The sequence below is a fragment of the Dama dama genome, chromosome 20 (genome assembly GCF_033118175.1).
Source record: "Dama dama isolate Ldn47 chromosome 20, ASM3311817v1, whole genome shotgun sequence".
Lineage (NCBI taxonomy): Eukaryota > Metazoa > Chordata > Mammalia > Artiodactyla > Cervidae > Dama > Dama dama.
In genome coordinates this window covers 103,212,275-103,234,556 of record NC_083700.1, presented here as the reverse complement: position 1 = coordinate 103,234,556, position 22,282 = coordinate 103,212,275, and the positions used below count along the sequence as shown (strand labels likewise).

Sequence of the window (22,282 nt, the reverse complement as noted above, 5' to 3'; positions counted from 1 at the left end):
CTGACAGCAGTCTTGGGGCTATTTTTCACACAAATCATGCAATTTTGAGTGACTCACTGGATGGTCCTTTGTACGTTAGGCCCCATTTATGTACTTTTGCACTCGGTAGTCGAAGTAAAGGGCTCAAAACCATGTCCCTTTAAAGCTTCATAGAGGGGCTTCACCATGAGCCCATAGTTCAGGATCCAAATCCAACAGAATACTGCCATTCTCAGAAACCCCCTCAGTTGTCTGTGAATCTTGGGTGTTCCCAAGCCTGTGATTACCTGCAGGCAAAATACCTCAGTGTCCATGGGAAAGAACAAAACTCAGACATGTGACTTACTGCTTATGTACTTGGGCCTTTTTCTGGGAGACCTTGTATCCACAATGGGCCAAATAATTTAGGGTTCTTATGGTGTTTTGTAGACACTTATCATGTGTAAGTCTTGCTAAAAGCATATTGCCCATAGATTGGAATAAGAGTCTTTCATCCAATATTGTTTCTCACGTGCCTAGCTAACATATCTCCGAACAAGGTGAGGAATTCTTAAGTCCTCAAGGCAGGACTGTCCAACAATACTATTGGACTCTCTGTGTTTCTGGGTCCTGCCATTCAAAAGCAAATAGCTACTGTGATTCTTCTGCAGTAAGAATGCAGAAAAAAAGGCATCTTTCAAGTCCAAAACTGAGAACAAGTTATTTTCTCCCAGAAGAGTTCTAACCAGAGTGTGTGGATTAGGTTGGGCTTCCCAGGTTGATCAGTGGTAAAGAATCCACCTACCAATACAGGAGATATGGGTTCAATCCCTGGGTCAGGAAGATCCCCCGGAGAAGGAAATGGCAACCCACTCCAGTCTTCTTGCCTAGGAAATGTCATGCACAAAGGGGCCTGGTGGTCTACAGTCCATGGGGTTACAAAGGAGCTGGACATGACCTAGCAAATAAACAACAACAATGGATTAGGTACCACAGAGTGCAAATCTTGAACTATTTCATTAATAGCCCTTGAGTCTTGGACAAAGTGATACTCTGTTGAGTTTGGCATTATTTATCTTTATTTTTGGCTGTGCTGGGTCTTCCTTATTGCACTTTTTTCTCTAGTTGCAGCTGGCAGGAGCTACTCTTTTGTTGCGATGCAAGGCCTTCTCATTGCCATGACTTCTCTTGTTGTGGAGCACAGGCTCTAGGCTCATGGGCTTCAGTAGTTTCAGCACTCAGGTTCAGTAATTGTGGCTCACGGGCTTAGGTGCTCCTCGGCATGTGGAATCTTCCAGGACCAGGGATTGAACCTGCGTCCCCTGCATTGGCAAGCGGATTCTTATCCACTGCACCACCCAGAAAGTCCAAGTTTGGCTTTTTGATTGGGAGGATGGGATGTTATTCGGGAACCTGCAATGTTTAGTCAGTCCTGTTTTAAGAATTTTTTCAAGAATTGGCTGAATTCCCTTTTGGGTCTCTTGCCTCAGAGGGTATTGTTTTAGATTAGGTATCCCAGTGTCCCTTTTTAATGGAACTTGTATTAACCATGCATTTTTGGCCTTTCCTGGGGTGCCATCAGCCCATACTTCCAGCCTTACCTTTTTTTTAGACCTCAAGGGCAGAAGCGGTGGGGAAGAGCTCTGTCACCTTTTCTGGGGTGTCCATGAGTGCCATCTGTAGCTTACAGCATGCTCTGGTGGGACCCTGATGTCAAGCTACTTTGACAAAAAAGTTACTTGAGCATTTAATTTACAAACAAGATTTCAACCGGAAATATTGGACATGCTGGCATATATAAGAAACTGTATTCCAGGATGAGGTCACCTAACTGGCATTCTAGAAGTTTGTAAGAAAGAATAATTTTGTACTTTTCCAGAAACTCTTGTGACCAGGATGGACTGAGATGTTTTCTGTCACCTTGGTGTTTACCAATCAGAAAGTCAGTCAACTTGTCCCTCACTGTCAAAGTTACCTGGGACCCTGCAGGGAAATTAGAATTGGAACTTAAGTCTAAGGGAGCCCCCAGCCTCTTCATTCATCATCAGACTGTTCCTCTCTTTCTACCATATGAAAGGCTCCTGTCTTTCTTTTATTGTTTTACTTTTTTATTCTTTAGCCTAGGGCATTCCTTCTTCTATGCCCTTCCTCCTTACAGTAAGCACACTGTTTCCTCCCCATGTTGGCTTACTTCTCTTCCGGTTACTTGCTTTCCAGGAATCCAACACTGTGGCCAGAAAAGTTGTGTTCTGTGTTGCATCCTCTTCCTCTGACCTTGTTCTCTGTTGTTGAACACCTTAAAAGCAATATCTACCAGTTGAGAAGGGCTCATTCCAAAGATTCCATCTGACTTTTGTAGTTTTCTTCTTATATCTGGATGCTTTGCCCAATGAAGGTCATATTTACCATTCTCATATTTTCAGGGGCCTCAGGATCTGTACCAGTATTGTGCCTATAAGCTCGATAAATTCTTTCTAGAGACTCTGATGGATCCTCATTGAGTTTTTGGTGTATTTCTTGAATTTCATTTAAGTCTTTTGCCTGATCTTTCAAAGACCCACTAAGATGCACTTCCTATAATGCTTTAGGAGCAACATGTCTCCATTATTAGGATCCCAGTTGGTCTCAGCAATAGGGACTGACAGATTTGCTTCTGGAATTCCATCTGGATCTGCTAGATGAAGCTGGTTTGCTTCCTCTCTAACCTTGTCAATGACTATCCTTCTTTCATCCCCAGCAAGCATCATATTCATAAGAGTATGGATGCCTGCCCAGGAGGAATGATGAGTGGCAAAGCTAGCAGTGAAAAGTTCAGTCATATAGAAGGGGTCCTCTCAGTATGTAGCGTTATTGGGTTTTCCAGTGAAACAGATCTAAAGTTGAGAATGGCTTATGTATCCTTAGAAACCCAGCCGGCTGGCCATCTGCATTAAAGCCCCCTACAGGATATCAGCACAAGGAAAATTACCATTTCGGAAGTGGCTCCCAGTCCAAACTGGGTACCCTATTGGGTCTTAAATGGTTACACCAAACCAGGTCCCTGTGCCTGGGAGTTAACATGAAGTGAAGTGAAATTCGCTCAGTTGTGTCCAGCTCTTTGCAACCTGAATTCTCCAGGCCAAAATACTGGAGTGCATAGCCTTTCTCAGAGTGGGTAGCCTTTCCCTTTCTCCAGGGGATCTTCCCAACTCAGGGATCAAACCCAGGTCTCCTGCGTTGCTGGCAGATTCTTTACCAGCTGAGCCACAAGGGAAGCCCTAGAATACTGAAGTGGGTAGCCTATCCCTTCTCCAGTGGCTCTTCCCGACCCAGGAATTGAACTAGGTCTCCTGCATTGCAGGCGGATTCTTTACCAACTGAGCTATCAGGGAAACTGGGGGTTAACACAGAACTTCTAATTGATCCCCATAAGTAGGGGAAATAGGAGGCAGTAAACACGTTGGTAGCATGGTGGGTGCAGGGTGGCTCGAACAACTGCTAATGCAGTCTGCTCAGCTAGTGGGAGAGCTAGGTTGGCCAGAGAGGGGTTTAAAGTTTTGAAATAACATGTCCTCACTCTCGCTTTCTTCCCTCCCTCTTGTAGAACAGGTTTTCCCTTTAGACACTGTACCATGATACAGAAGTCTCTGCCTTCTCCTCCTCCTGATACAGTAGCATAAATGCTTCTACATCAGGATCTCATCATTTCTCCATGCTTTTTCACAGAACAATTCTAGTGCAAGGATGTATAATAATTAGGTTCAAGGGCCATTCAAGGGCCATTGCCCTCCTGATCCTAATGTATACTGGGACCACATAGTCTTTTTTTTTTTTTTTATTTTACTTATTTATTTTTTGGCTGCACAGGGTCTTCATTGCTGCACATGGACTTTCTCTAGTTGCGGCCAGCAGGGGCTATTCTTTGTTGCAAGCACAGGCCCTAGGGCACACAGGCTTCAGTAGTTGTGGTGCAGGCTCACAAACATTGCTCCAAAGCATGTGGGATCTTCCTGGACAGGGATCAAACCTGTGTCCCCTGCATTGGCAGGCAGATTCCCAACCACTGGATCACTAAGGAAGTCCCAGGACCACACACTATTCCAGAAGAATATCATCTCTTCCTTAGTCATGGGCCCACAGCTATATTTTTACCCATTTATTTAAGATACACTCCAAAGGGCTTTCCTTAGGGACAGCTGTATTTCCCATATTTATAAGTTACAGAATAACAAAACATGGACTTCCTTGGTGGTCCAATGGCTAAGAATCAGCCTGGCAATGCAGGGGGCATGGGTCCTGTGCACCTAGAGCCTGTGCTCTGTGACCGGAGAAGCCATTGCAATGAGAAGCTCATGTACCGCAACGAGGAGTAACCCCCGCCCGCCACAACCAGAGAAAGCCCACGTGCAGCAGCAAAGACCCAGTGCAGCCAGAAATAAAAATAAATGAGTAAATAATAACTTTTAAAAATAAATTTTAAAAAAACAGCAAAACACAAAAAAGCACCAGCAAATTCCAATACCAAAAGCACAGAGAGATTCCATCCTGAATGAATGCCAAACAAAACTCAATGAACTGGTTCACAACTGGAAGAGTCCAGCAATTTCCCTCTCCAACAAGATATCCCAATCAAATGAACAAATTGGCTTTTCCCTTAAAGGAAAAAGCCTTAACTGAGAGGAGAAAACCTTCATGGTTTTATATGGTATAGGGAAACTGTTGGCTCCCGAATGTCAGTTCCTTGCTCCAATTGCCATGCACTGGGGCAGCCAGGGCCACTTCAGGGAATTTTGAAGGGAAGATCCTCAGGACAAGTGGTCCCAGCAGCTCCTAAGGTCTTACCAGAAAATTCCCCACCTGGGGCCAGCTAGCCACAAGCATCAAGGCTGGCTCACCAAAATTTGTTACTGAGCCCAAGCTAGTTCTGCTCATCAAATAGCAGGCCAATAAATTGGGAGAAAGTTGTTGGGACAAGGAAAAACGACTTTAATCAGAAAGCTAGCAGACCAGGAAGATGGCAAGCCAGTGTTTTAGAAAAAAACTATCTTGTCCCAGTCCAAATTTGGGCTTCTTTTATATAGAGAAGGGGAGTGGGAGGGGCCTACTTCAGTGGCGACCAATGGCTTAGTGGAACTACTAATGGTAGCTCCTTGAGTTGCTCCCTTGTGGGGTGGGGCCCACTGCAGTGCCAACCAGTGGCTGAGCAGGGATGATTAGGTTGTGCCTGCCCTACCCCTGTTCTAGAACAACACCCAGAGTCTACAGTAAGGCACAGTTTTACTAGAACCATGAAAATCTGCGTAAATGTGAATTTTTTGTGATCAGGAGAAATGCCATCTGAATGAAAGATGTTTTTCCTTTGGCCCTCTGACTTTCTTTCTAGGGCCTTTCATTTTGTCACTTTTACTTGTAGCCTCACCTCCTCTGCCTCCCACATTTCTCTTTCTTGTAGCTAAATGGATGTCTCTAGAAGGGAAAAAGACCATCTAGGCGGCCAGTAAACCAGTCACAGGGGCAACTGAAGGGGGAGAGACTGTGGGTGCTAACATTCCTCAGGGAAGTCTCCTCTGAATAAACAGTCTGCCTGTGTGTGGCCAAAGGCTGTGACTTAGGTAGGAGGAGTTCTAGAAACCTGACCGATGGACTTCACTGGGTTTTCTCATTGCAAATCATAGTGTTCCTGTGTTATCCAGATCAGACACTAGACCCTTCCGCTCTGTCAGGGAGTCTAAACCAGCCTCTTGTTCATACTCCCTTGAAACCCAAGAGGGGCGGAGAGGTACTTCATCCTGAATCCACAGTCTCACAGACTAAACAGAAAAAAAAAATGTGTGTGTGTGTGTATGTCTAGGGTTCAAACTCAGGCCTGCCGTGGAATTCAGGCTTTCTCAGTGAGGCCCTAGGGCTGCACAGGAGCTCGTGGGTAAGAACATGAAGCTCCAGCTGGTCAAGGAAAGCCTTTCGGAGAGGCCTCCCTGGAGCCTCACCCTGGCGGGAGGCCCAGATCCTGAAGTAGAGACAGTGCCCCTGAAGGGACAGCCACGGGGTGTCAGGGGACCGTCACCAGGCGGGCAGGGGATGGGCGTCACCGGGTGGACGGTGCAGCACCTTCCGGGGCTTCTGGAGACGAGGACCTGATGTGCCCTGGGTGTCTGGAGAGGTCTTCCAGCAGCAGCCAGGACAGGCAGAGGTTTCCAGAAGCAGATCAGTGAGAGGGCTGGTCAACAGCAGAAAGAAGGAAAAGCACTGCGTTCCTAGTTCTCCTGGCGAGGAAACAACCTGCGGGACAAAAGCACGCCTGGTCACAGCTGGTTTCCCTCCAAGGGTCCCCAGGCGTCCTGACTGTCCTTCAACGTGGACACCCATGACTGCAGGCTGAGAAGGGGGCAGGGGCTGCAGGGAGGGTCAGGTGGCACCCAGGGCAGAAAGAGGCCTTGGGGACGGATGGGAGCGACCTTGGCCTGGCCCAGGCGGAGGGGCTGAGTCCCCGGGGATGGGACGGGCAGGGGAGCTGCCATGACACCCGGGCCCTGATGGGGAGGACTCAGACATGGGAGGAGGCTGGACGTGTCGGGGGCCCGCCTGGCCCAGAAGAGCAGCATTTTCATCTGTGGGGGAGGGAAGGCCACAGTGGCCCCCATCTCCAGGCATGGCCATACACCCTCGTCCCCTGCAAAGGGGCGGCGTGCCTGCCGGCACCCTCACAGCTCAGGTCTAGAGTGGGGACTCTGGGCCCCAGAGGCTCCTGGAGTTCCCACTCTGCTTTCTCGAAAGGGTCCTGCCAGAGTCAGGCAGCCTGGGGGCCACCACCTGGAGGGCCCAGGCCTGCCCTGTGACCCCACCTCTCTGCCCCCAGGAGACCCCAATATCAGGCAGTTGCACAAAGAAAAGCCTACAGTGGGCCCAGCCTTGGGGCACTGAAGGTCTCTCTGGCCCGTCCGCGGACAGGGCTCTCCAGGGACTCACAGGACCGGGGCTGCACACACAGGCCCGGAGGGCTGCTGGGCCAAGGCCACCCCACATGTCCGCTGGGCATGGAGCTCCACTCCAGTGCTGCGTGGCCGACAGCCGTCCGCCTGCCTGTGTCACTCCTTGGCCACCTCCTGGTGCCCTCGGGCCCTTTCCCTCTGCAGAGGGGCTGCTCTGTGTCTTGTGGCTTCGCCTCCTCACGGGCCGGCTCTTCCTGGGTCCCTCACTTGCCATGATCCGAACTCCCCGAAGGCTTCTCCCTGGGCCCCTTCAGTGTCAGCTCCTGTCTCAGCAGGGTCATCCCTGAGTGGCAGCTCCGATGATGAGCCCAGTGCATGTAGTGGCAGGTGATGTCATAGGCAAAGTTAGTCTCTGGTTGATTAGTTGTTCAGTCAACTCTGGCCCCGGGACTTGGGGCTAAGCCACAGATGTTTAAGGACTAACCTTTGAGCCAGGCTGTGCTTGGGGCAGTCAATGTCCTTGACTTATAGTATACAGTGGAGGATCATGAGATTCACTAATGGAACACATATTTTTATGAATGTGTATATATATGTACGCTCGCTGTATCAGTGTGCACGTGTGTACATATACACTTGCATATGCATCACTATTTCAACACTGGGGTGAAATGTACGTGGAAGTGGGACGCTAGGTCCCGTATTTTAGGAAACATAACCTGTAGTCACGTCCCTGTTTTTAACATGACTATGTTATATTTCCTTAAAAAATCCCACAAGGAAAGGAAATGACATTCTATCATATTCTCATCTTTATGATGAAACCAGTAAATAACCTAAATGTCTAAAATTGAACTAATATCTAACTATTAGGCTATATCTTCTCAAGAAAGTGAAAGTAGTGAAAGTCACTCAGTCGTGTCTGACTCTTTGCGACCCCATGGACTACACAGCCCATGGAATTCTCCAGGCAAGAATCCTGGAGTGAGTAGCTTTTCCCTTCTCCAAGGGATCTTCCCAACCCAGACATCAAATCTGGATCTCTGGCATTGCAGGTGGATTCTTTACCAGCTGAGCCACAAGGGAAGACATTTGAAGTGTTCATAGTTAAGACTTAACAATGGAGAAAAAGTTGATCTGGAAAAGTTGGGAGTAAATACAGAATTCTTTGTTATGCTCACGATTTAAATTAACATATGAAAATATCCCAGGAAAATGAAAATGTTGTGTTGGAGTAGGGGACGGATTTATGGGTGATATTTTTCCTAAGTTTTTGTACAGTCATTACCTTACTTTGACAAAAAACAAGAGGTCATTGGGAATACAAAGAAGTATAGGAATATAATTTTACTGGTGGAGTTGACTTTTTAGGGATAAGTGTGTTTTTCCTGCATCCTCAGGCTTTAAGCTGATACGAATAAAATTCCACTTTTACAAGCGTTACTGCTCTGAGACTGAGGCCCCACAGCCTTTTCTCTCTTTCCTCCTTTTTAAACCACAAACCTGGTGGCTAAGAACACAAATGGACAAGAACTTGGGCTCTGGGATTAAATGCACATGTTGAAACCGGACTCTGGGACTTTGGGTAAATGTCTCTACCTGCTGAGCCTGGGGTCTCCTTTGGGGGCTTCAGGGGACGTGAACAGCCTGCTCTAGGGCGGTATCAGCAGAGCAAGCACTGAGTCTGCCCCTTCCCCAGTGAGGGCTGTAAATCCTACACTGATGCCCAGAAACGATGGAGTGGGAGCTCGAGCCCCAGGACAGAGATGGGAACCTTGGTTCTGAGAGTCCCCAGCAGTGGGGCTGTGGGCCGTCACTGAGCGGCTGTTTTTCAGTGAAATGATGGGTCCGGGGTCACCGTGAAGACCGGCTGAGAACCTCACGTGAACTGACTGGAGTCTGTAAAGCGCTGTTAGCACCAGAGACGCCCTCGGTCATCACTAATCCTGACCCTGCGCTCGCGAGGCCCCTCCCTGACCCCGTAGACGCGCCGCCCCGGCAGGGGGTTGGGGGGAGAGTGGGCAGGGAGGTTGAGGGGCTGAGGCTGGACTGGGGTCCCGGGTCTTCAGAGGCGGAAACCCAGGCGCAGTGGGTCCCCCGAGGTCTCAACCTCGAGCTCCCGGCCCGCCCACAGAGAGGTCCCCGCTGTGTCCCCACGCAGCGCCCGCCCCCGAGTGACCCCTCTCTGCTCTCTCCATCTCAGGGCGCAGCGTGGATCCTGGCCTGGCCGGTCTGCTGGGGCGACAGGCTCCGCGCTCCAAACAGCCTTTCGTGGTCACCTTTTTCAGGGCGAGCCCCGGCCCGGGCCCCGCCCGAGCCCCTCGAGCGGCAAGGCCCCTGAAGAGGAGGCCGCCGAAAAGAACCAACGAGCTGCCGCCCCCGAACAAACTGCCGGGGATCTTCGGTGAGCCTGGGGACGGAGGCGGGGACGGAGCCCCTCTGGCCTCAGCGCGGTCAGGCCGACGGTCACCCCGCCGCCTTTCCTGACACCCTCTGCCCTGCCCCTGCGGAGCGACGCCCCCACAGTCTCCGGGGCTCTGAGCATCCACCCTTGCTGCCCGCACCGCCCCCAGAGTCCCTTCTCTGCCTCGGGGGCTCAGCAGGCCTCGCCCTGGTCTCTGTCAGAACCAGGGGCCCCTGCGGGCCTCGGTGCTGCCCCGGGCGCCCCGCAGGCTCCAGGTGTGTGTGAGGTCACCTCACCAGGCCGAGCCCCACCGGGTCAAGGCCACCAGGGGCCCTTCCTCCAGGGAGCCAGCCTTTGCCTGGACTCAGCGGGCGCCACTTGTCCTGTGGGATGGGCGTGGCAGGACAGGCGGAGGAGGTCGGGGTGACTCCAGGGAGAGGAGGAGGGGCCCCTGGACGGCCGAGGGCCCCCGGGGCTTTTACTGGATTATCAGGACCCCACAGGCTGAAAGTCAGGGGAGGCTGGGCTGAGTGTGGGGTGACCGCAACCATAGGGAGCCATCGAAAGTTCTTGAACTGGGTCATGGCACCAGCAGAGATGCAGACATGGGCTTCAGGAGACCAAATGGGTTAGTTTCCCACCATTTATTATTCAACAAATGTGCGCGTCATGGCGTCCCCCGCCCTGGCAGCAGCCCAGCAAAGTCCTTGCCCCTCGTGTCCCCGCAGACGACGTCCACGGCTCCCACGGCCGGCAGGTGTGCCGTCGGCACGAGTTGTACGTGAGCTTCCAGGACCTGGGCTGGCTGGTGAGTGCCAAGTCTCCTCCTTTCCTAAACGACCGTCCCCACCTGGAGACCCCAAGTGCGTCCCAGGGGAGGCAGACCCACGGAGAACTTGGATTGTCTTTATTTTCCTCTGTTTTCCAAGTTCTCTAAAGGGAGAATGTGTTGCTTTGATAGTGAAAAGTGCTGTTTTGTTAAACCATGAATATGGAGACCGAGTCCTCAGCCGAAAATGTCAGAGCTGCAGCAGGAAAGCTGAGGCCAGGGTGGGTGGGCAGTGCCTCTGGGGGGGCTGTGACTGGGGCGGCGGTGGAGGACACAGCTGAGCGCTGATGGCACGTGAAGGGGATGGAGCTCTTGCCCAGCTCTGCCCACCGAGGGACTTTGGTGGATGTCTGGCCTGGTGGGGGGGCACTCGGCCCTGGGAGGTGTCCTGAGGCTGAGGGAGGGAAGGGGCAGCCCTGAGTCGTGCTGTGACAGGTGCTGGATGAAGGGCTGGGAGGGCGCGTGGATGGGACTCACCTTCTCCCATTACCTCCCAGGACTGGGTCATCGCCCCCCAAGGCTACTCAGCCTATTACTGTGAAGGGGAGTGCTCCTTCCCGCTGGACTCCTGCATGAACGCCACCAACCACGCCATCCTGCAGTCCCTGGTCAGTACCACGCCCTCCTGCCCAGACACCCGGGGGAGAGGGGTTCACCCCGGGGAGCGGGGCGTGCAGCCAGGAGGTGATGGTGGCACTGCTGTGTCAGGGAGCCTTCTTCACATGGAGACCTTCCTGCCTGCACGTGCAGTGAAATCCCACAGCCGTACGGAGACCGCCCCTGTGTGGCCACTCTGTGTGGAGACCCTGCCTCCCATGCACCTGAACAGCGAGCAGCAGGCTCTTGCTGACTGGTGTGCACACATACACACGTGTGCACTCCACATGCACATGGGGGGCATTCACGTCCATTGGGTGGGCCTGCCTGCTGGTGGTCAGAGGCACAGCACGTTCAGGACAGGTGGGCGTCCCACATGCCCACCTGTGCCCCAGGGACACACATGTGCACCGTGTTCACTGTCGAGTGCGGCCTCCTGCATGGGACACTCACCCCGGGGGTCCGGCTGGGTGACACATGTGGACACTCTGTCCTCTCTTCCCGCAGGAGACTCAGGGGTGCCCTGTGCCCTCTGGCTTCGGCTGCCCCTCCCGTCCCTCTCCTTTTCCTTCCGGGTCCCTCTCGCTCTTTGTGTTTCTACAGATCTTAGGGCTTCTGATGCCCTGGTGTCTGGGGTAACTTTAAATGCTGGAAGTTTCTAGTAGGAACATGGTTGAGGCTGCTTATTGCTAAGTGTTTGCAGTGGCTTTTGTGTGTGTGTGTGCTGAGGCTTATTTCTAGAACGTTGACCTGGGCACTCTAGTTAGAGGCTGCTCAAGCTGATGCCACAGAGTGAGTGAGTGAGTTAAGAAAGCAGCTTGGACCCCCGGTGATGCCTCCTTTTCTGGTGGTCACGTGGGGTTTGCCGGACACCCCCTCCCCCAGGAGCCGCCTTCCTTGCAGAATCTCAGGGGTGATGAGAGTGTGTGGGCTTCTCTCTGCCCTGTGAGGGGGGCACGGGTGATGACGGCACTGGCCCCCAGGACTGGTCCCCTGGCTCTGCAGCAGCCGCGCCCCTCAGTCCCCGAGCTGTCAGTCAGCAGGGGGGAGCGCCAGCTCTGTGCTAGGTGCTGTCAGGGCAGTGGCTGCCCTCGGGGGAGGCTGTCAGTGAACACGAGAAGAAAGGAACAGCCAACACCATGGTTCCCCTGAGGAAGGGAAGACTGGGACGAGCTGGGCGGGCTCAAGGACCCTGGCTTGAAGGGGAGGAGGACGGAGGGAGGTGATGTTGGGGTGGGCAGGGCCTGTCCCGGGGTCCCTCCTAAGGTGGCAGGTGGTGGTGTTAATCCCAAGTAAACTGAGGAATGGAGCAGGTTTCAGAGAAGCAAGGCCTGATCTGGACACTCTCTGGAAGCATCTCTGGCAGCTGCAGGAGGACAGACCATGACGTCGAGGGTGGAGGAGGCAGGGAGGAGTGAGGAGCTGCTATGGTCCCGACAGGAGGACCAGGCACCTGGTGGGGTGAGAAGTGGACGGTGGAGGCAGGAGGGCAGGAGCCCAGGCCTCCAGGTGAGACCCTCCCCCAGGACGAGGAGGGGGCAGCGAAGGTGCTGGGTTGAAGAAAGGATTGGAGGGAATCAGTGGTTCTGCTTCTGCCCCTCTATGTGTGAGACCCTGCAGGACCCTAGGTGAGAAGTTGCGGGTGGGTCTAAGTCTGGAGTCTCTGAGTCATGAGAGCAGAAGAGATTTTCTGGGGGGACAGCGGAGGTGGGAGAGGTGGGCGAGGATGGGCCTCCTCCCTGGAGAGGCCTGGGGAGGAAGAGGAGCCTGGGTGGGAGGGAGAGGGGTGAGATGGTGGTTGTGGTGTCCTGGGGCCGAAGAGGTGGAAGTGGGTCCCTCCAGCCTCACCCGCCACGTTCCCCATGCAGCAGCTAGAGGGTCGCACTAAAGCACAAATGTGACCACCTCCTTCTGGGCCAGGAAACCTCCCGATAATGCATCCCTTATCCCTGGGGAGAAGTCTGAGCCTTTGGCCTGTGATTCAGGGCCCTTTACTGGCCTACACACCTCCCCAGCGTCCCCCAGCCCACGTCCCAGTGCCCTCACCTCCCTCCCTTTCCTACCTCCCTCTTTTGCCCTGGAGCATCCTTGTTTACCCTGGGCCAGGCCAGCTCCTGCTCACCCTGCTCCCTTGTCTCCGGGTCCTTCCCAGCCAGTGTTGGTCTCCAGCACTCATGCTCCCAGAGCGAGGATGACTGCTGTGACTATTGTGCTGTTCTCAGGGGTCCTGGGTGTTTGCTGGAATGTTCCCCTGTCTCCCCTCCTGTCCTGCTGAGGATGAGAGCGGGGACCACTTCTGAGACATTTCTATATTTTCCACCTGGGCAGGGCTGGCACAAGGCATGTGTCTGAAATACATTTGTGTTGGAAGGGAGAAAAGCACCATTGTACCCATTTGGCAGAGGAGAAAACTGAGGTCCACAGAGGCAGGACTTTTCCTGAATGATGCACAGCCAATAAGTTTCAGAGCCTCTGATTTGGTCTCCCATGTGGCTCTACAGTGACGTCAATGGAAAGGCACATCAGATCAGTCTCTTGGTACGGACGGAACAAAGGCCGTCCGTCCTCTCTGTCGATCACCTGAGGAAGCTCTGTCCAGGATGGACTTCCGGAACCGCTGCGCCCCTGTGGTGCTGTCCCAACCTAGGAAAAGCCCTCTGGGGTTTCGAGCCGCGCAAAGCCTCACGGCTGGCGCAGGCGGGCAGTGTCGCCTGGTTTCTTTCACGCAGGCCTTTGAAAGCCAAGCCCAGCCACCCCATGTGGAGACTGGGAAGTTGGGGAGCAGCTCCCCCACGGCCCAGTCTGGCCGGACATCCCCACAGAGGCCTCAGCTCCCCCTGGGGCCTCAGGCCAGCCTGGTGCCTGGCTGACGGTCCTGGCAGCAGGCTGGATCCAAGCTGGGGCTCCTGGGACACGGCTGGGCTCTGAGGACCAGGGGCCAGGGTGCCTGACAGCCACCCCCAACTTCAGATGGCTTCATCCAGGTCCTGCTCAGCAGCCTCCCATGAAGGCTGGGAGGTCTGGTGGATGGAAGCAGGTTCCCTTTTCTCTCAGGCCCCGACTGACGGGGCAGGGCTGGGGGGGGGGGTGGGGTGGGCAGAGGGTGCCTTCAGGGCCTGTCCCTGTGGCACCTTGATGAGGAGTCCAGTACAAACTGCAGCTCATCCTGCTGAGTCTCTGCATAAGTATTTGTGTGGAGGCTTCAGAAGCTCCCTCAGACGGGCTGTTTTTAGGGGTAGAGCTGTTTGCAGGGGGGGTAGCAGGGTAGCCCCCTTGCCCAGCCTTAGCCAAGCAACTGTGCAGGTGACTCAGCCCCTGTGCCTCCAGCGGTCATCCGCCCACAACAGTCCCTGCCTGGAAGTTATTACAAGGGTGGAGGTGCTTTGAGAAACAAAGGTGTCAGACACCCCAAGGGTGAGCCTGGAAGTCTGGGCATTAAGAGGTGTAAGAGGGACCTTCCTTCACCGGCTCCCAGCCTGGAGGGGCGGATGGACCAGAAAGAGCTCATGCGGACAAGACACGATCAGGGATGTTATAGAAGCGACCAGGGACGAAGGAGGGGCAGAGGGGATGGGGGAGGGGGAGGCGGTCCAGCAGCGGCGCCAGGCAGGCGCTGGCACAGGTGCGGGGGACCCGCAGGGTCAGGGTCGCCCCATCTAAGGGGAGGGGCTGTGGCAGGAGCCCCCGGTGCTCAGTCTGAGCCTGAGGGCAGCGGGCAGGGCGGGGGTCAAGGGGGCGGGGCCGGGGCCGGGTTGACGCCAGCACTTGCCCGGCCGGGCTGCGGGGGGAAGGGGAGGGGCAGGGGGGAGGGGGAGAGGCAGAGGGGAAGCGGGAGGGGGGCAGCGAGGAGAGGGGAGGAGAGGGGAGGGGGGCGAGGGGCGGGGGGAGATGGAGCTGGGAAGGGGCCAGCGGCCGGAGCCCCAGGCGGCAGGAGCTGGGCGCTGGGACGGGGGTCCCGGGAGGAGCCCGCGGTTCTCACGCCTCTGCCCGCCGCCCCCTCCCCGCCAGGTGCACCTGATGAAGCCGGACGCGGTCCCCAAGGCGTGCTGCGCGCCCACCAAGCTGAGCGCCACCTCCGTGCTCTACTACGACAGCAGCAACAACGTCATCCTGCGCAAGCACCGCAACATGGTGGTCCGCGCCTGCGGCTGCCACTGAGGCCCCGCCCCCGCCGGCCGGGGGGCCAGGAGACCCCCCAGCGCCGTCACAGCTCAGGCAGGGCGGCAGTGAGGGCCCCCCCTCCCCTGCCCACATCCAACGGGCTGGTCCTCCCCAGGCCCCCTGCCCCCTGCCCCCTGCCCTGGGATGTGTGGTAGCCTATCCAACCCAACCCCGCGTGGCTGATGCAGGCTGCGGGCAGCACAGAAGTTCCCATCTTAGGACCTGTCCTTGGCCAGCCCTTTCCAGCTGCGTGGGACCCAGGATGGTCTGAGAGCACCAGGAGCCTGAGGCTAGCAGACAGGGGTTGCCCCACTCACCACCGGTCTGGGTGTGGGTGTGCCCCTTACCAGCACAGCACAGTCAGAGGGGCACATGCTCTAGGTATAGTGTATTAGTGGTCCCTAACGTGGCCTGTGGGCAGTTAGCACATTGGGAAGGAACAATGGGCCTTCTACTTAGGTGTGAACCTGGTGGGGACGTCTTCTCCTCCCTGGGCCTGCCCTTCTCCTGCCTGGGGAAGAGGTGTGGCCCCCAGGGAAGCAATGAACCTTGGAGGTGTCCAGGTCCCTCCATCTCTCTGTGTGGTGCTTTGCACTTACGCATGAAGTGAACTCTTAGCACAAACAAGGGCACAGCTGCAGGGAGGTCCAGGCTGACAGCACAGATGTCACAGCTTAGCCCCTTGCCCATGGCCATTAGTCACCATCTTCCACGGACCCTGAACAGGGCCTCAAGGCCCTCAGCATGCGATTCCAGGTAGCCAGCAGCCCTGAGTCCACTGTACTGCTTTCTCTCCTGCAGCGCTGAGGAGCGATCCAATGCACTCAGGCGCAGGGCGTCAGCCAGCACCCAGAGGTAACAACAGGCTGATCACCCAAGTCTGCATCACCGTGTGCCTTGGAGTCCCGTCCTGTTTCTTGGGGCCTGTGAGCCAAAGAAAAGGCCCCTGTGCCAGGGGAGTGACAGGCGGCAATTAGGCCAAGCTGGGTGGGGAGGTTCCCGGAAACCACTGTTCTCCTTGGCGCGGCCACCTGGAGTGTTATTTGATTTCTGACTTGGTAAGCCTGTAATTTACCTGGTGGACCAGACAGAACCCACTGCCTGAACCCCAGAATATCATTAAAAGCAGATCCTGGGCCCGCCCCAACCCACAGGCCCAGCCCAGGATGACACCCTGGGAGTTCACTTCGTGCCCTTTGGAGGGGCTCCGGGAGCGCAGCAGGGGTGGAGGAGGGGGCCCTGCTTCAGGACAGCAGCCCCTTCACCTGGACCTGGGAAGGATTCTGGGAGCCAGTGTACCGGAAGAGACCCCTCCACGGACACAGGAAGACAGTGATCTCCGTTTTGGTCTGGGGCTTTGAGCTCAGGCTGGCAGCTAGAGGACCACGTACCAGCACAAATGTCAGTAGACCCGTATTCTTGCTTCAGCTCAGTCACTGACCTGCCTGATGTCTGAGCAAATGCCCTTCCATTCAGGCTTCGATTTCCTGTCTCTGACATAGGACATACATAGGACTGTCACATCTCCAAAGGCCCTTACGGCCAGAGAATCCACCTACAACTCTGAGCCTCTCCTCTCCCAGAGTCAAGATGTGGTCTAAGTGCCCAGTGGCCCTGGGACTTGAAGCCTGCTGTTTCAGGGCCTGATTCAGAGCTCTCCCCTTGCAACATCATGGGCAGTGGAGGCTTGAAAACTTTTGACAGATGTCAGTGTTAGGTTTCTTCATTGCCTAAGCACATAACCTGGTATGGTTTGAGGCACCAGCGAAATTTATGAAGTGAATGTTTTGAAGATGTGACCGCCCTGCCCATCGGAGGTGCGGAACATAAGGAACACAAGGATCATGACACAACTCCCTTCTCGTGCAGTAAAGTCAGAAGTCCAGTGGTTGTGGCCTTCCTGACACTTCTAGCACCCTCAACCATCCATGTGGCCACCGAATGAAATCCAACAGAAAAAGGCTTCAGAGAAGGGAGTTAATTAAAGACAGAAAGCTGATGAGGTGGCAGTGGCTAGTTACCAGGGCCATCTCATTTACCTGGTTCCCTCTGGCAGTCCAGGTCACATTTAAGGCTACACATGAGAAGCATAAATAAGGGCGATCAACTCAGGTCCACTGGCAGCAAAGTAAAAGATGATGGGGAGGGTGGGCACAAAGGCAGTGGTGCCTGGGGCCCATGCCGTGGAGGGCACTGTTTGTCCACCTCACCCCGTGCACATCCTCATGACTGTAGAGCCAGCCTGGCCCAGACATCAGCTCATCAGACAAAGCCCTATTCTTGTGTCTCTATGTAGGGAAATGGGTGACATGCTTCCAAAAGTTCCCTACAATTTCATAGGAAAGGAGGCAATGACAGGAGAAGGTAGCTGTGGCAGCCAGCAGACCTGCCAGCAACAAATCCTGGCTGTGCCTCGTGTCGATGGAACCACATGTGCATCTCAGAGCTGGTGACTTCCTCTCTGCAGAATGAATGGGCTACGGGTTCTGCCCTGGCAGAGCCAGCGTGGGGATCAGGTCTGTCCGGAGCACTCAGCACTGATTCTGCACACATATTGCTGAATGAACAGTATTATTAGTGGCCTTATTTTAAATGAACTTGCAAATTTGGGTCTCTCCTTGAATGCCGTCCTTTTAAAACCCAGTCCTCCCAGAATGTGTCCTTGGAGGTGCTACTATACTCACTTGGCTTTTCCTTAAAAAATAGAAATTTGGTAATCTCCTGGGGTGAGGTGTGGACTTGCACACCCACCCCCGTCTGTGGAGGGGGTCCCAGCTGGCAGTGACAGCTTGATCCTGTCTCTCCTGAGGATGGGGCAGCGCTGCACCCCCACTGGTCCCATGGCCCTGCTCACAAGTGCAGCTCAAGGGGAAACTTGCTGGGGTTTTTGTTCTTACTGGGAAGCCTTGAGCAAGCATTTGGCCCTCTTTTCTCACTTTGAAAAATATTATGTGTCAGGGATGCTCTTGAAAATAAAAAACAATACAAACACATAATCTCACCACATGGAGACAACCATTATTAATAATTCCAGTCGTTTTTCCATGGCACATATGTCTTTTTACATAATACATGGGTTATTTTACAGTTAGGATCATACTCTGTGCACTGCTTGGTGATCTAAATTATTCAATCTATGACATATTTTGAACATTTCTGTTATTAAATACCCCTTGGGAACATAATTTGCAGTAGCCTTCCATCCTTTGATTTCTGCCTTAGGTTTTATTACTCACAAACCAGGGCTCACTATTCCTTCCCCAGAGGGTGGCGTGGGGCCCCCAACCCTATCACCTGCAGCTTTGGGAAGGAAGGAAGGTGGCATGGGCGTGGCCACCAGGCTGGCCAGTAGCTCAGAAGACCTGGACCAGGTCTGAGGCTCAGGTTGCCACCTGTACAAGGCTCACAGGTGATTACCGTGGCATAGTTTCTGGGGCAGCCCTTGCACAGGACAGCGTGAGCAATCGCCACCTGATGGTTCCTCCCAAGCCAGCATTTCTGGCCAGTCTGCTGGTCCCCCCCTCTCCAGGGCAATCAGAAAAGCACAGTGACCAAGTCACCCCACCCCCACCCTTCCCTTGTTTCACAGGCTTTGTGACCAGTCCTCTCTGCTGGGGCCACAGGCCAGCCTGCTCCCCGCCCACATGTCATCCCCAGGGCCAACCGTGCTGAGTCTGAGTGCTTCACACACATCCCCTTGTCGCTTGGACATCACACCAGCCCCAAGTGGCTGGCATTCTCCTGGCCTCACTGCTGCCTGTGCTGACAGCCACAGCCGACCGCCAGTGAGAAGGCGCCTATCTTAAGAAGTAAGGGTCCTGGCTGGGATCCTGCGGAGTGGGTCTCAGCCATAGGAGCGGCGCCAGCCAGCCACAGAGGACGAAGCCCTATGTGAAAGCAGAGAGCCAGGCTAGCACTGGTCCGTGGGGAGGGCTAGCAGCTCTCCCTCTGCAGGATCTGGCCTGGGGGCACTGGAGCCAGCAGGAGCCAGCAGGCTACCCCGCCCTCCCAACTCAACCTGATCGCCACCCAAAATGAGAACACAGGCTGAGGGAAGAGCCCAGCCCAGCAGTTACTGAACATCCAGACTCGATCCGGACTACCACCAGCCGGCGGCAGGGGAGCAGGCAGCAGCCCTGGAGGAGGTTTCCAATGATGGGCTGATGGGGCTCAGCCTTGGTACATTTGAGTTGCTGTCAGGTGGCGTAGGGTGAGAGGCTAGCCTAGAGCAGGCGACAAACCATGGCACCAGAGTTCAATTTCCAAGTGGGGCAGGGACAGGGCAAGAACCACCTCTGGCTTCTTATGTCTCCCCAGGACCCAGCACAGGGCCTGGCAAAAGAAGGGCCCTGAACTCTGCCATGATACAATTCTATTGGTCCAACGAATGCACAGTGCATGAACAGGTCACTGAGACTGACTACAGTGCCTCTTAGCCCAAGGCCAGCAGGTGTGAGGGGAGGACTGGAGCCTGGCTCATCTACCTGGCCTGCCTGGTAGCAGGTGAGAGAGAGAAGACAGGAGGCGCTGCCGCCCTGCAGCGGTCAGACCAGGCTGCTTCTTGGGCAGCCTGGAGGGGAGGGAGGCCGCACAGGGGGTCTGTCGTCTGTTGCAACAGGACAGGTGAGTCACAGCGGCAACCTCTGAAAACACCTGGGACGTGGCTGCATGGCAGCAGTGTGAGAACTAGGATTTCTTTTCCCAGAAGATACATCCAGGACCCACACTAAGTGGGCCCAGAGAAGTCTTGGTGGCAAAGGCCTGGAAAGAATATGCACAGCCATCCATGGTGGGGAGGGAGGCCCGGGGCCCAAGGCCACACCTGAGGACGACCAGAGGAGGCACAGGCTGTGCCTGCAGAAGAGCTGCCCCACGCTGTCCCGGGGGAAGGGCCAGGACACGAAGCCCTGCTCGCTGCCAACGGGACACCTCAGGCGCCGGTTCCCGGGTTGACAGCTCCCCTCTCACACGTACTCCCCACAGTCGGAGATGATCACCTTCTGCTTGGGCTTCCCGTCCTTGCTGCCCTGGACCTCTGCAGGCCAAACAGAAGGGAGAAATCAGGGCAGGGAGGGTGGAGAGTAAGTGGGTGTGTGCCCTACACACCCCATCCCAGCAGCAGCAGCCGCCATGGCCTCTGTCTGCAGGTCCCAGGCCTCCTGTTACCACTCTCTCATAGGGCTGTGTGCCAGGGGCCTTGGTGGTCACCCACTCTGTCTGTGCACACCACTGTCAGCCTTTCAGTCAGGCAGGCTCAGACTCTGGGACCTACAGAGTCTTGGACGCCTTGTCTTCCACTCAACTGATAGTCAGTGAAGTACTCAGCATGGTTGTTTCAATCATTTTATATTGGTTTGTGCTTCATTAATTCATTCAACAAATACTTATTACTTCATAATCAGGCACCTATTGAACCCTGGGGATACTGGTCCAAGTTCGGGCGGAGCCCACAGTCTAGCAGAAAAAAGTCACTCACAAATTGTTAATTCACCTCAGGAATGCAAGTTTGGTTTACTATCCAAAAGCCAGATCAACAGAATAAAAGACAAAAGCCATATAATAATCTTAATAGATGCAGAAAAAAATCCAATACCTTTTCAAAATAAAAACATTCAACAAACCAGGAATAAAAGGGAACCTCCTCAATCTGATCAGGGTTCTACAAAAAAAACACACGCAGAAAAAGACTAGATATTTTCCTCTCTAAGATAAAGAATAAGACAAAGGTGTCTACCCTTGCCACTTCTACTCAACATTGTACTAAAGATTCCAGCCAGGGCAATTAGCTCCCCCAACCAAAAAAAAAAAAAAAAAAGCATCCTATTGGAAAGGAAAATGTAAAGCTGTTTCTATTTACACATGACATAATCTTAGAAAACCCTAAAGAATACACTAGAAAAGTAACAGAACTAGTAAACAAATTCATCAAGGTTGCAGGATATAAGATTAATATACAAAAATCAGTTGTATGTCTATATGCTAACAATGAATAATTTGAAAATGAAATTAAGAAAATTTCACTTACAATAGCCTCAAAAAGAATAAAATACTTAGGAATAAATTCAAAAGAAGTATAAAATGCATACCCTGATAACTACTGAACAAACTTTCAGTACTGAAAGAAACTAAAAAAGACCTAGACAAATGGAAAGACATCATATGTTCATGGATTGTAAGACTTAATATTGTTAAGATGGTAACACTTCTCAAATTGTTCTGCATATTCATTGTAATCTGTACCAAAATCCCAGCTGGCCTTTTTATAGAAATTAATAAGCTTATCCCAAAATTCACATGTAAATGCTAGAGCCCCAGAATAGCCCAAATAACCTTGAAAAAGAAAAATAAAGTATGAGGACTCACATTTCTTGAATTTCACTTTTACTATGCAGCTACAGAAGACAAAACAGTGTGGTACCGGCACAGGATAGATATACAGATGAAGGGAACAGAACTAAAGTCCAGAAATAAATCCTTACATTTATGGTCTACTGATTTTTAACAAGGATGCCAAGATAATTAAACAGGAATAGAACAGCCTTTTCAACAAACAGTGCTGAAACAACTGAATGTCCACATGCAAAAGAATGAAAATGGACCCATCCTCTCACACTATACCCCAAAATTAATACAAAATGCATCAACAACCTAGGTCTTTGCTAAAGCCATAATACTCTTAGAAGAAAATATGGAAGTAAATCTTCACGCTTAGGTTAAGTAAAACCTTAGATACAATACCAAAAGTACAGTGACTCCCCCCACCCCGGCAAAAAAAAAAACAGATAAACTGGACTTCTTCAAAATTTAAAACTTTTTTGCTTCAAAGAACACCATAAAGGAAGTGAAAAGACGATCCACAGAATGAGATAAAATATTTGCAGATCACATATCTGATAAGGAACCTATATCCAGACTATTTAAAGAACTCTTATAATTCAATAATAAAAAGACAAATGACCCAATTAAAAATAGGATCTGAATAGACCTTTCCCCAAATATATACAAATGGCCAACTAGTACATGAAAACTACAAATGTTGGTGAGGATGTAAATTGGAATCCTCAGAGACTGCTGATGGGAATGCAAAATGGTGCAGCCACTTTGGAAGATAGTCTGGCAGTTCCTTACAATATTAAAAATAGAGTTATCAAACGTTTCAGCAATTTCAATTCTAGGTATATATCCAAGAGAACTGAAAACAAATGTCCACACTAAAACTTGTATATGAATGTTCAGAGCAGCATAAATAGCCTAAAAACAGAAACAACCCAAAAGTCCATCAACTTATGAATAAATAAACTGTGGTATATCTATACAGTAGAATATTAACTGACAATAAAAAAGACTTACACACTAATGCACACTATATTGTAGACAAACATTTTTAAAAACATTATGCTAAGTGAAAAAAGCCAGCCACAAAAG

At 52.8% G+C, this 22,282-nt stretch overlaps 1 protein-coding gene across 1 annotated transcript in view; it reads left to right on the top strand.

The window, feature by feature from the left end:
- Positions 1 to 14,869, top strand: part of BMP8A (bone morphogenetic protein 8a) — a 38,214-nt gene extending 23,345 nt beyond the window's left edge. Inside the window, exons 4-7 of the mRNA XM_061122307.1 lie at positions 9,070 to 9,270; positions 9,999 to 10,078; positions 10,597 to 10,707; positions 14,705 to 14,869. Of these exons, the coding sequence (XP_060978290.1) occupies positions 9,070 to 9,270; positions 9,999 to 10,078; positions 10,597 to 10,707; positions 14,705 to 14,854 (542 nt within the window). The 3' untranslated portion in view covers positions 14,855 to 14,869. The remainder of the gene's footprint in view (positions 1 to 9,069; positions 9,271 to 9,998; positions 10,079 to 10,596; positions 10,708 to 14,704) is intronic.
- The last annotated feature ends 7,413 nt before the right edge of the window (positions 14,870 to 22,282 follow it).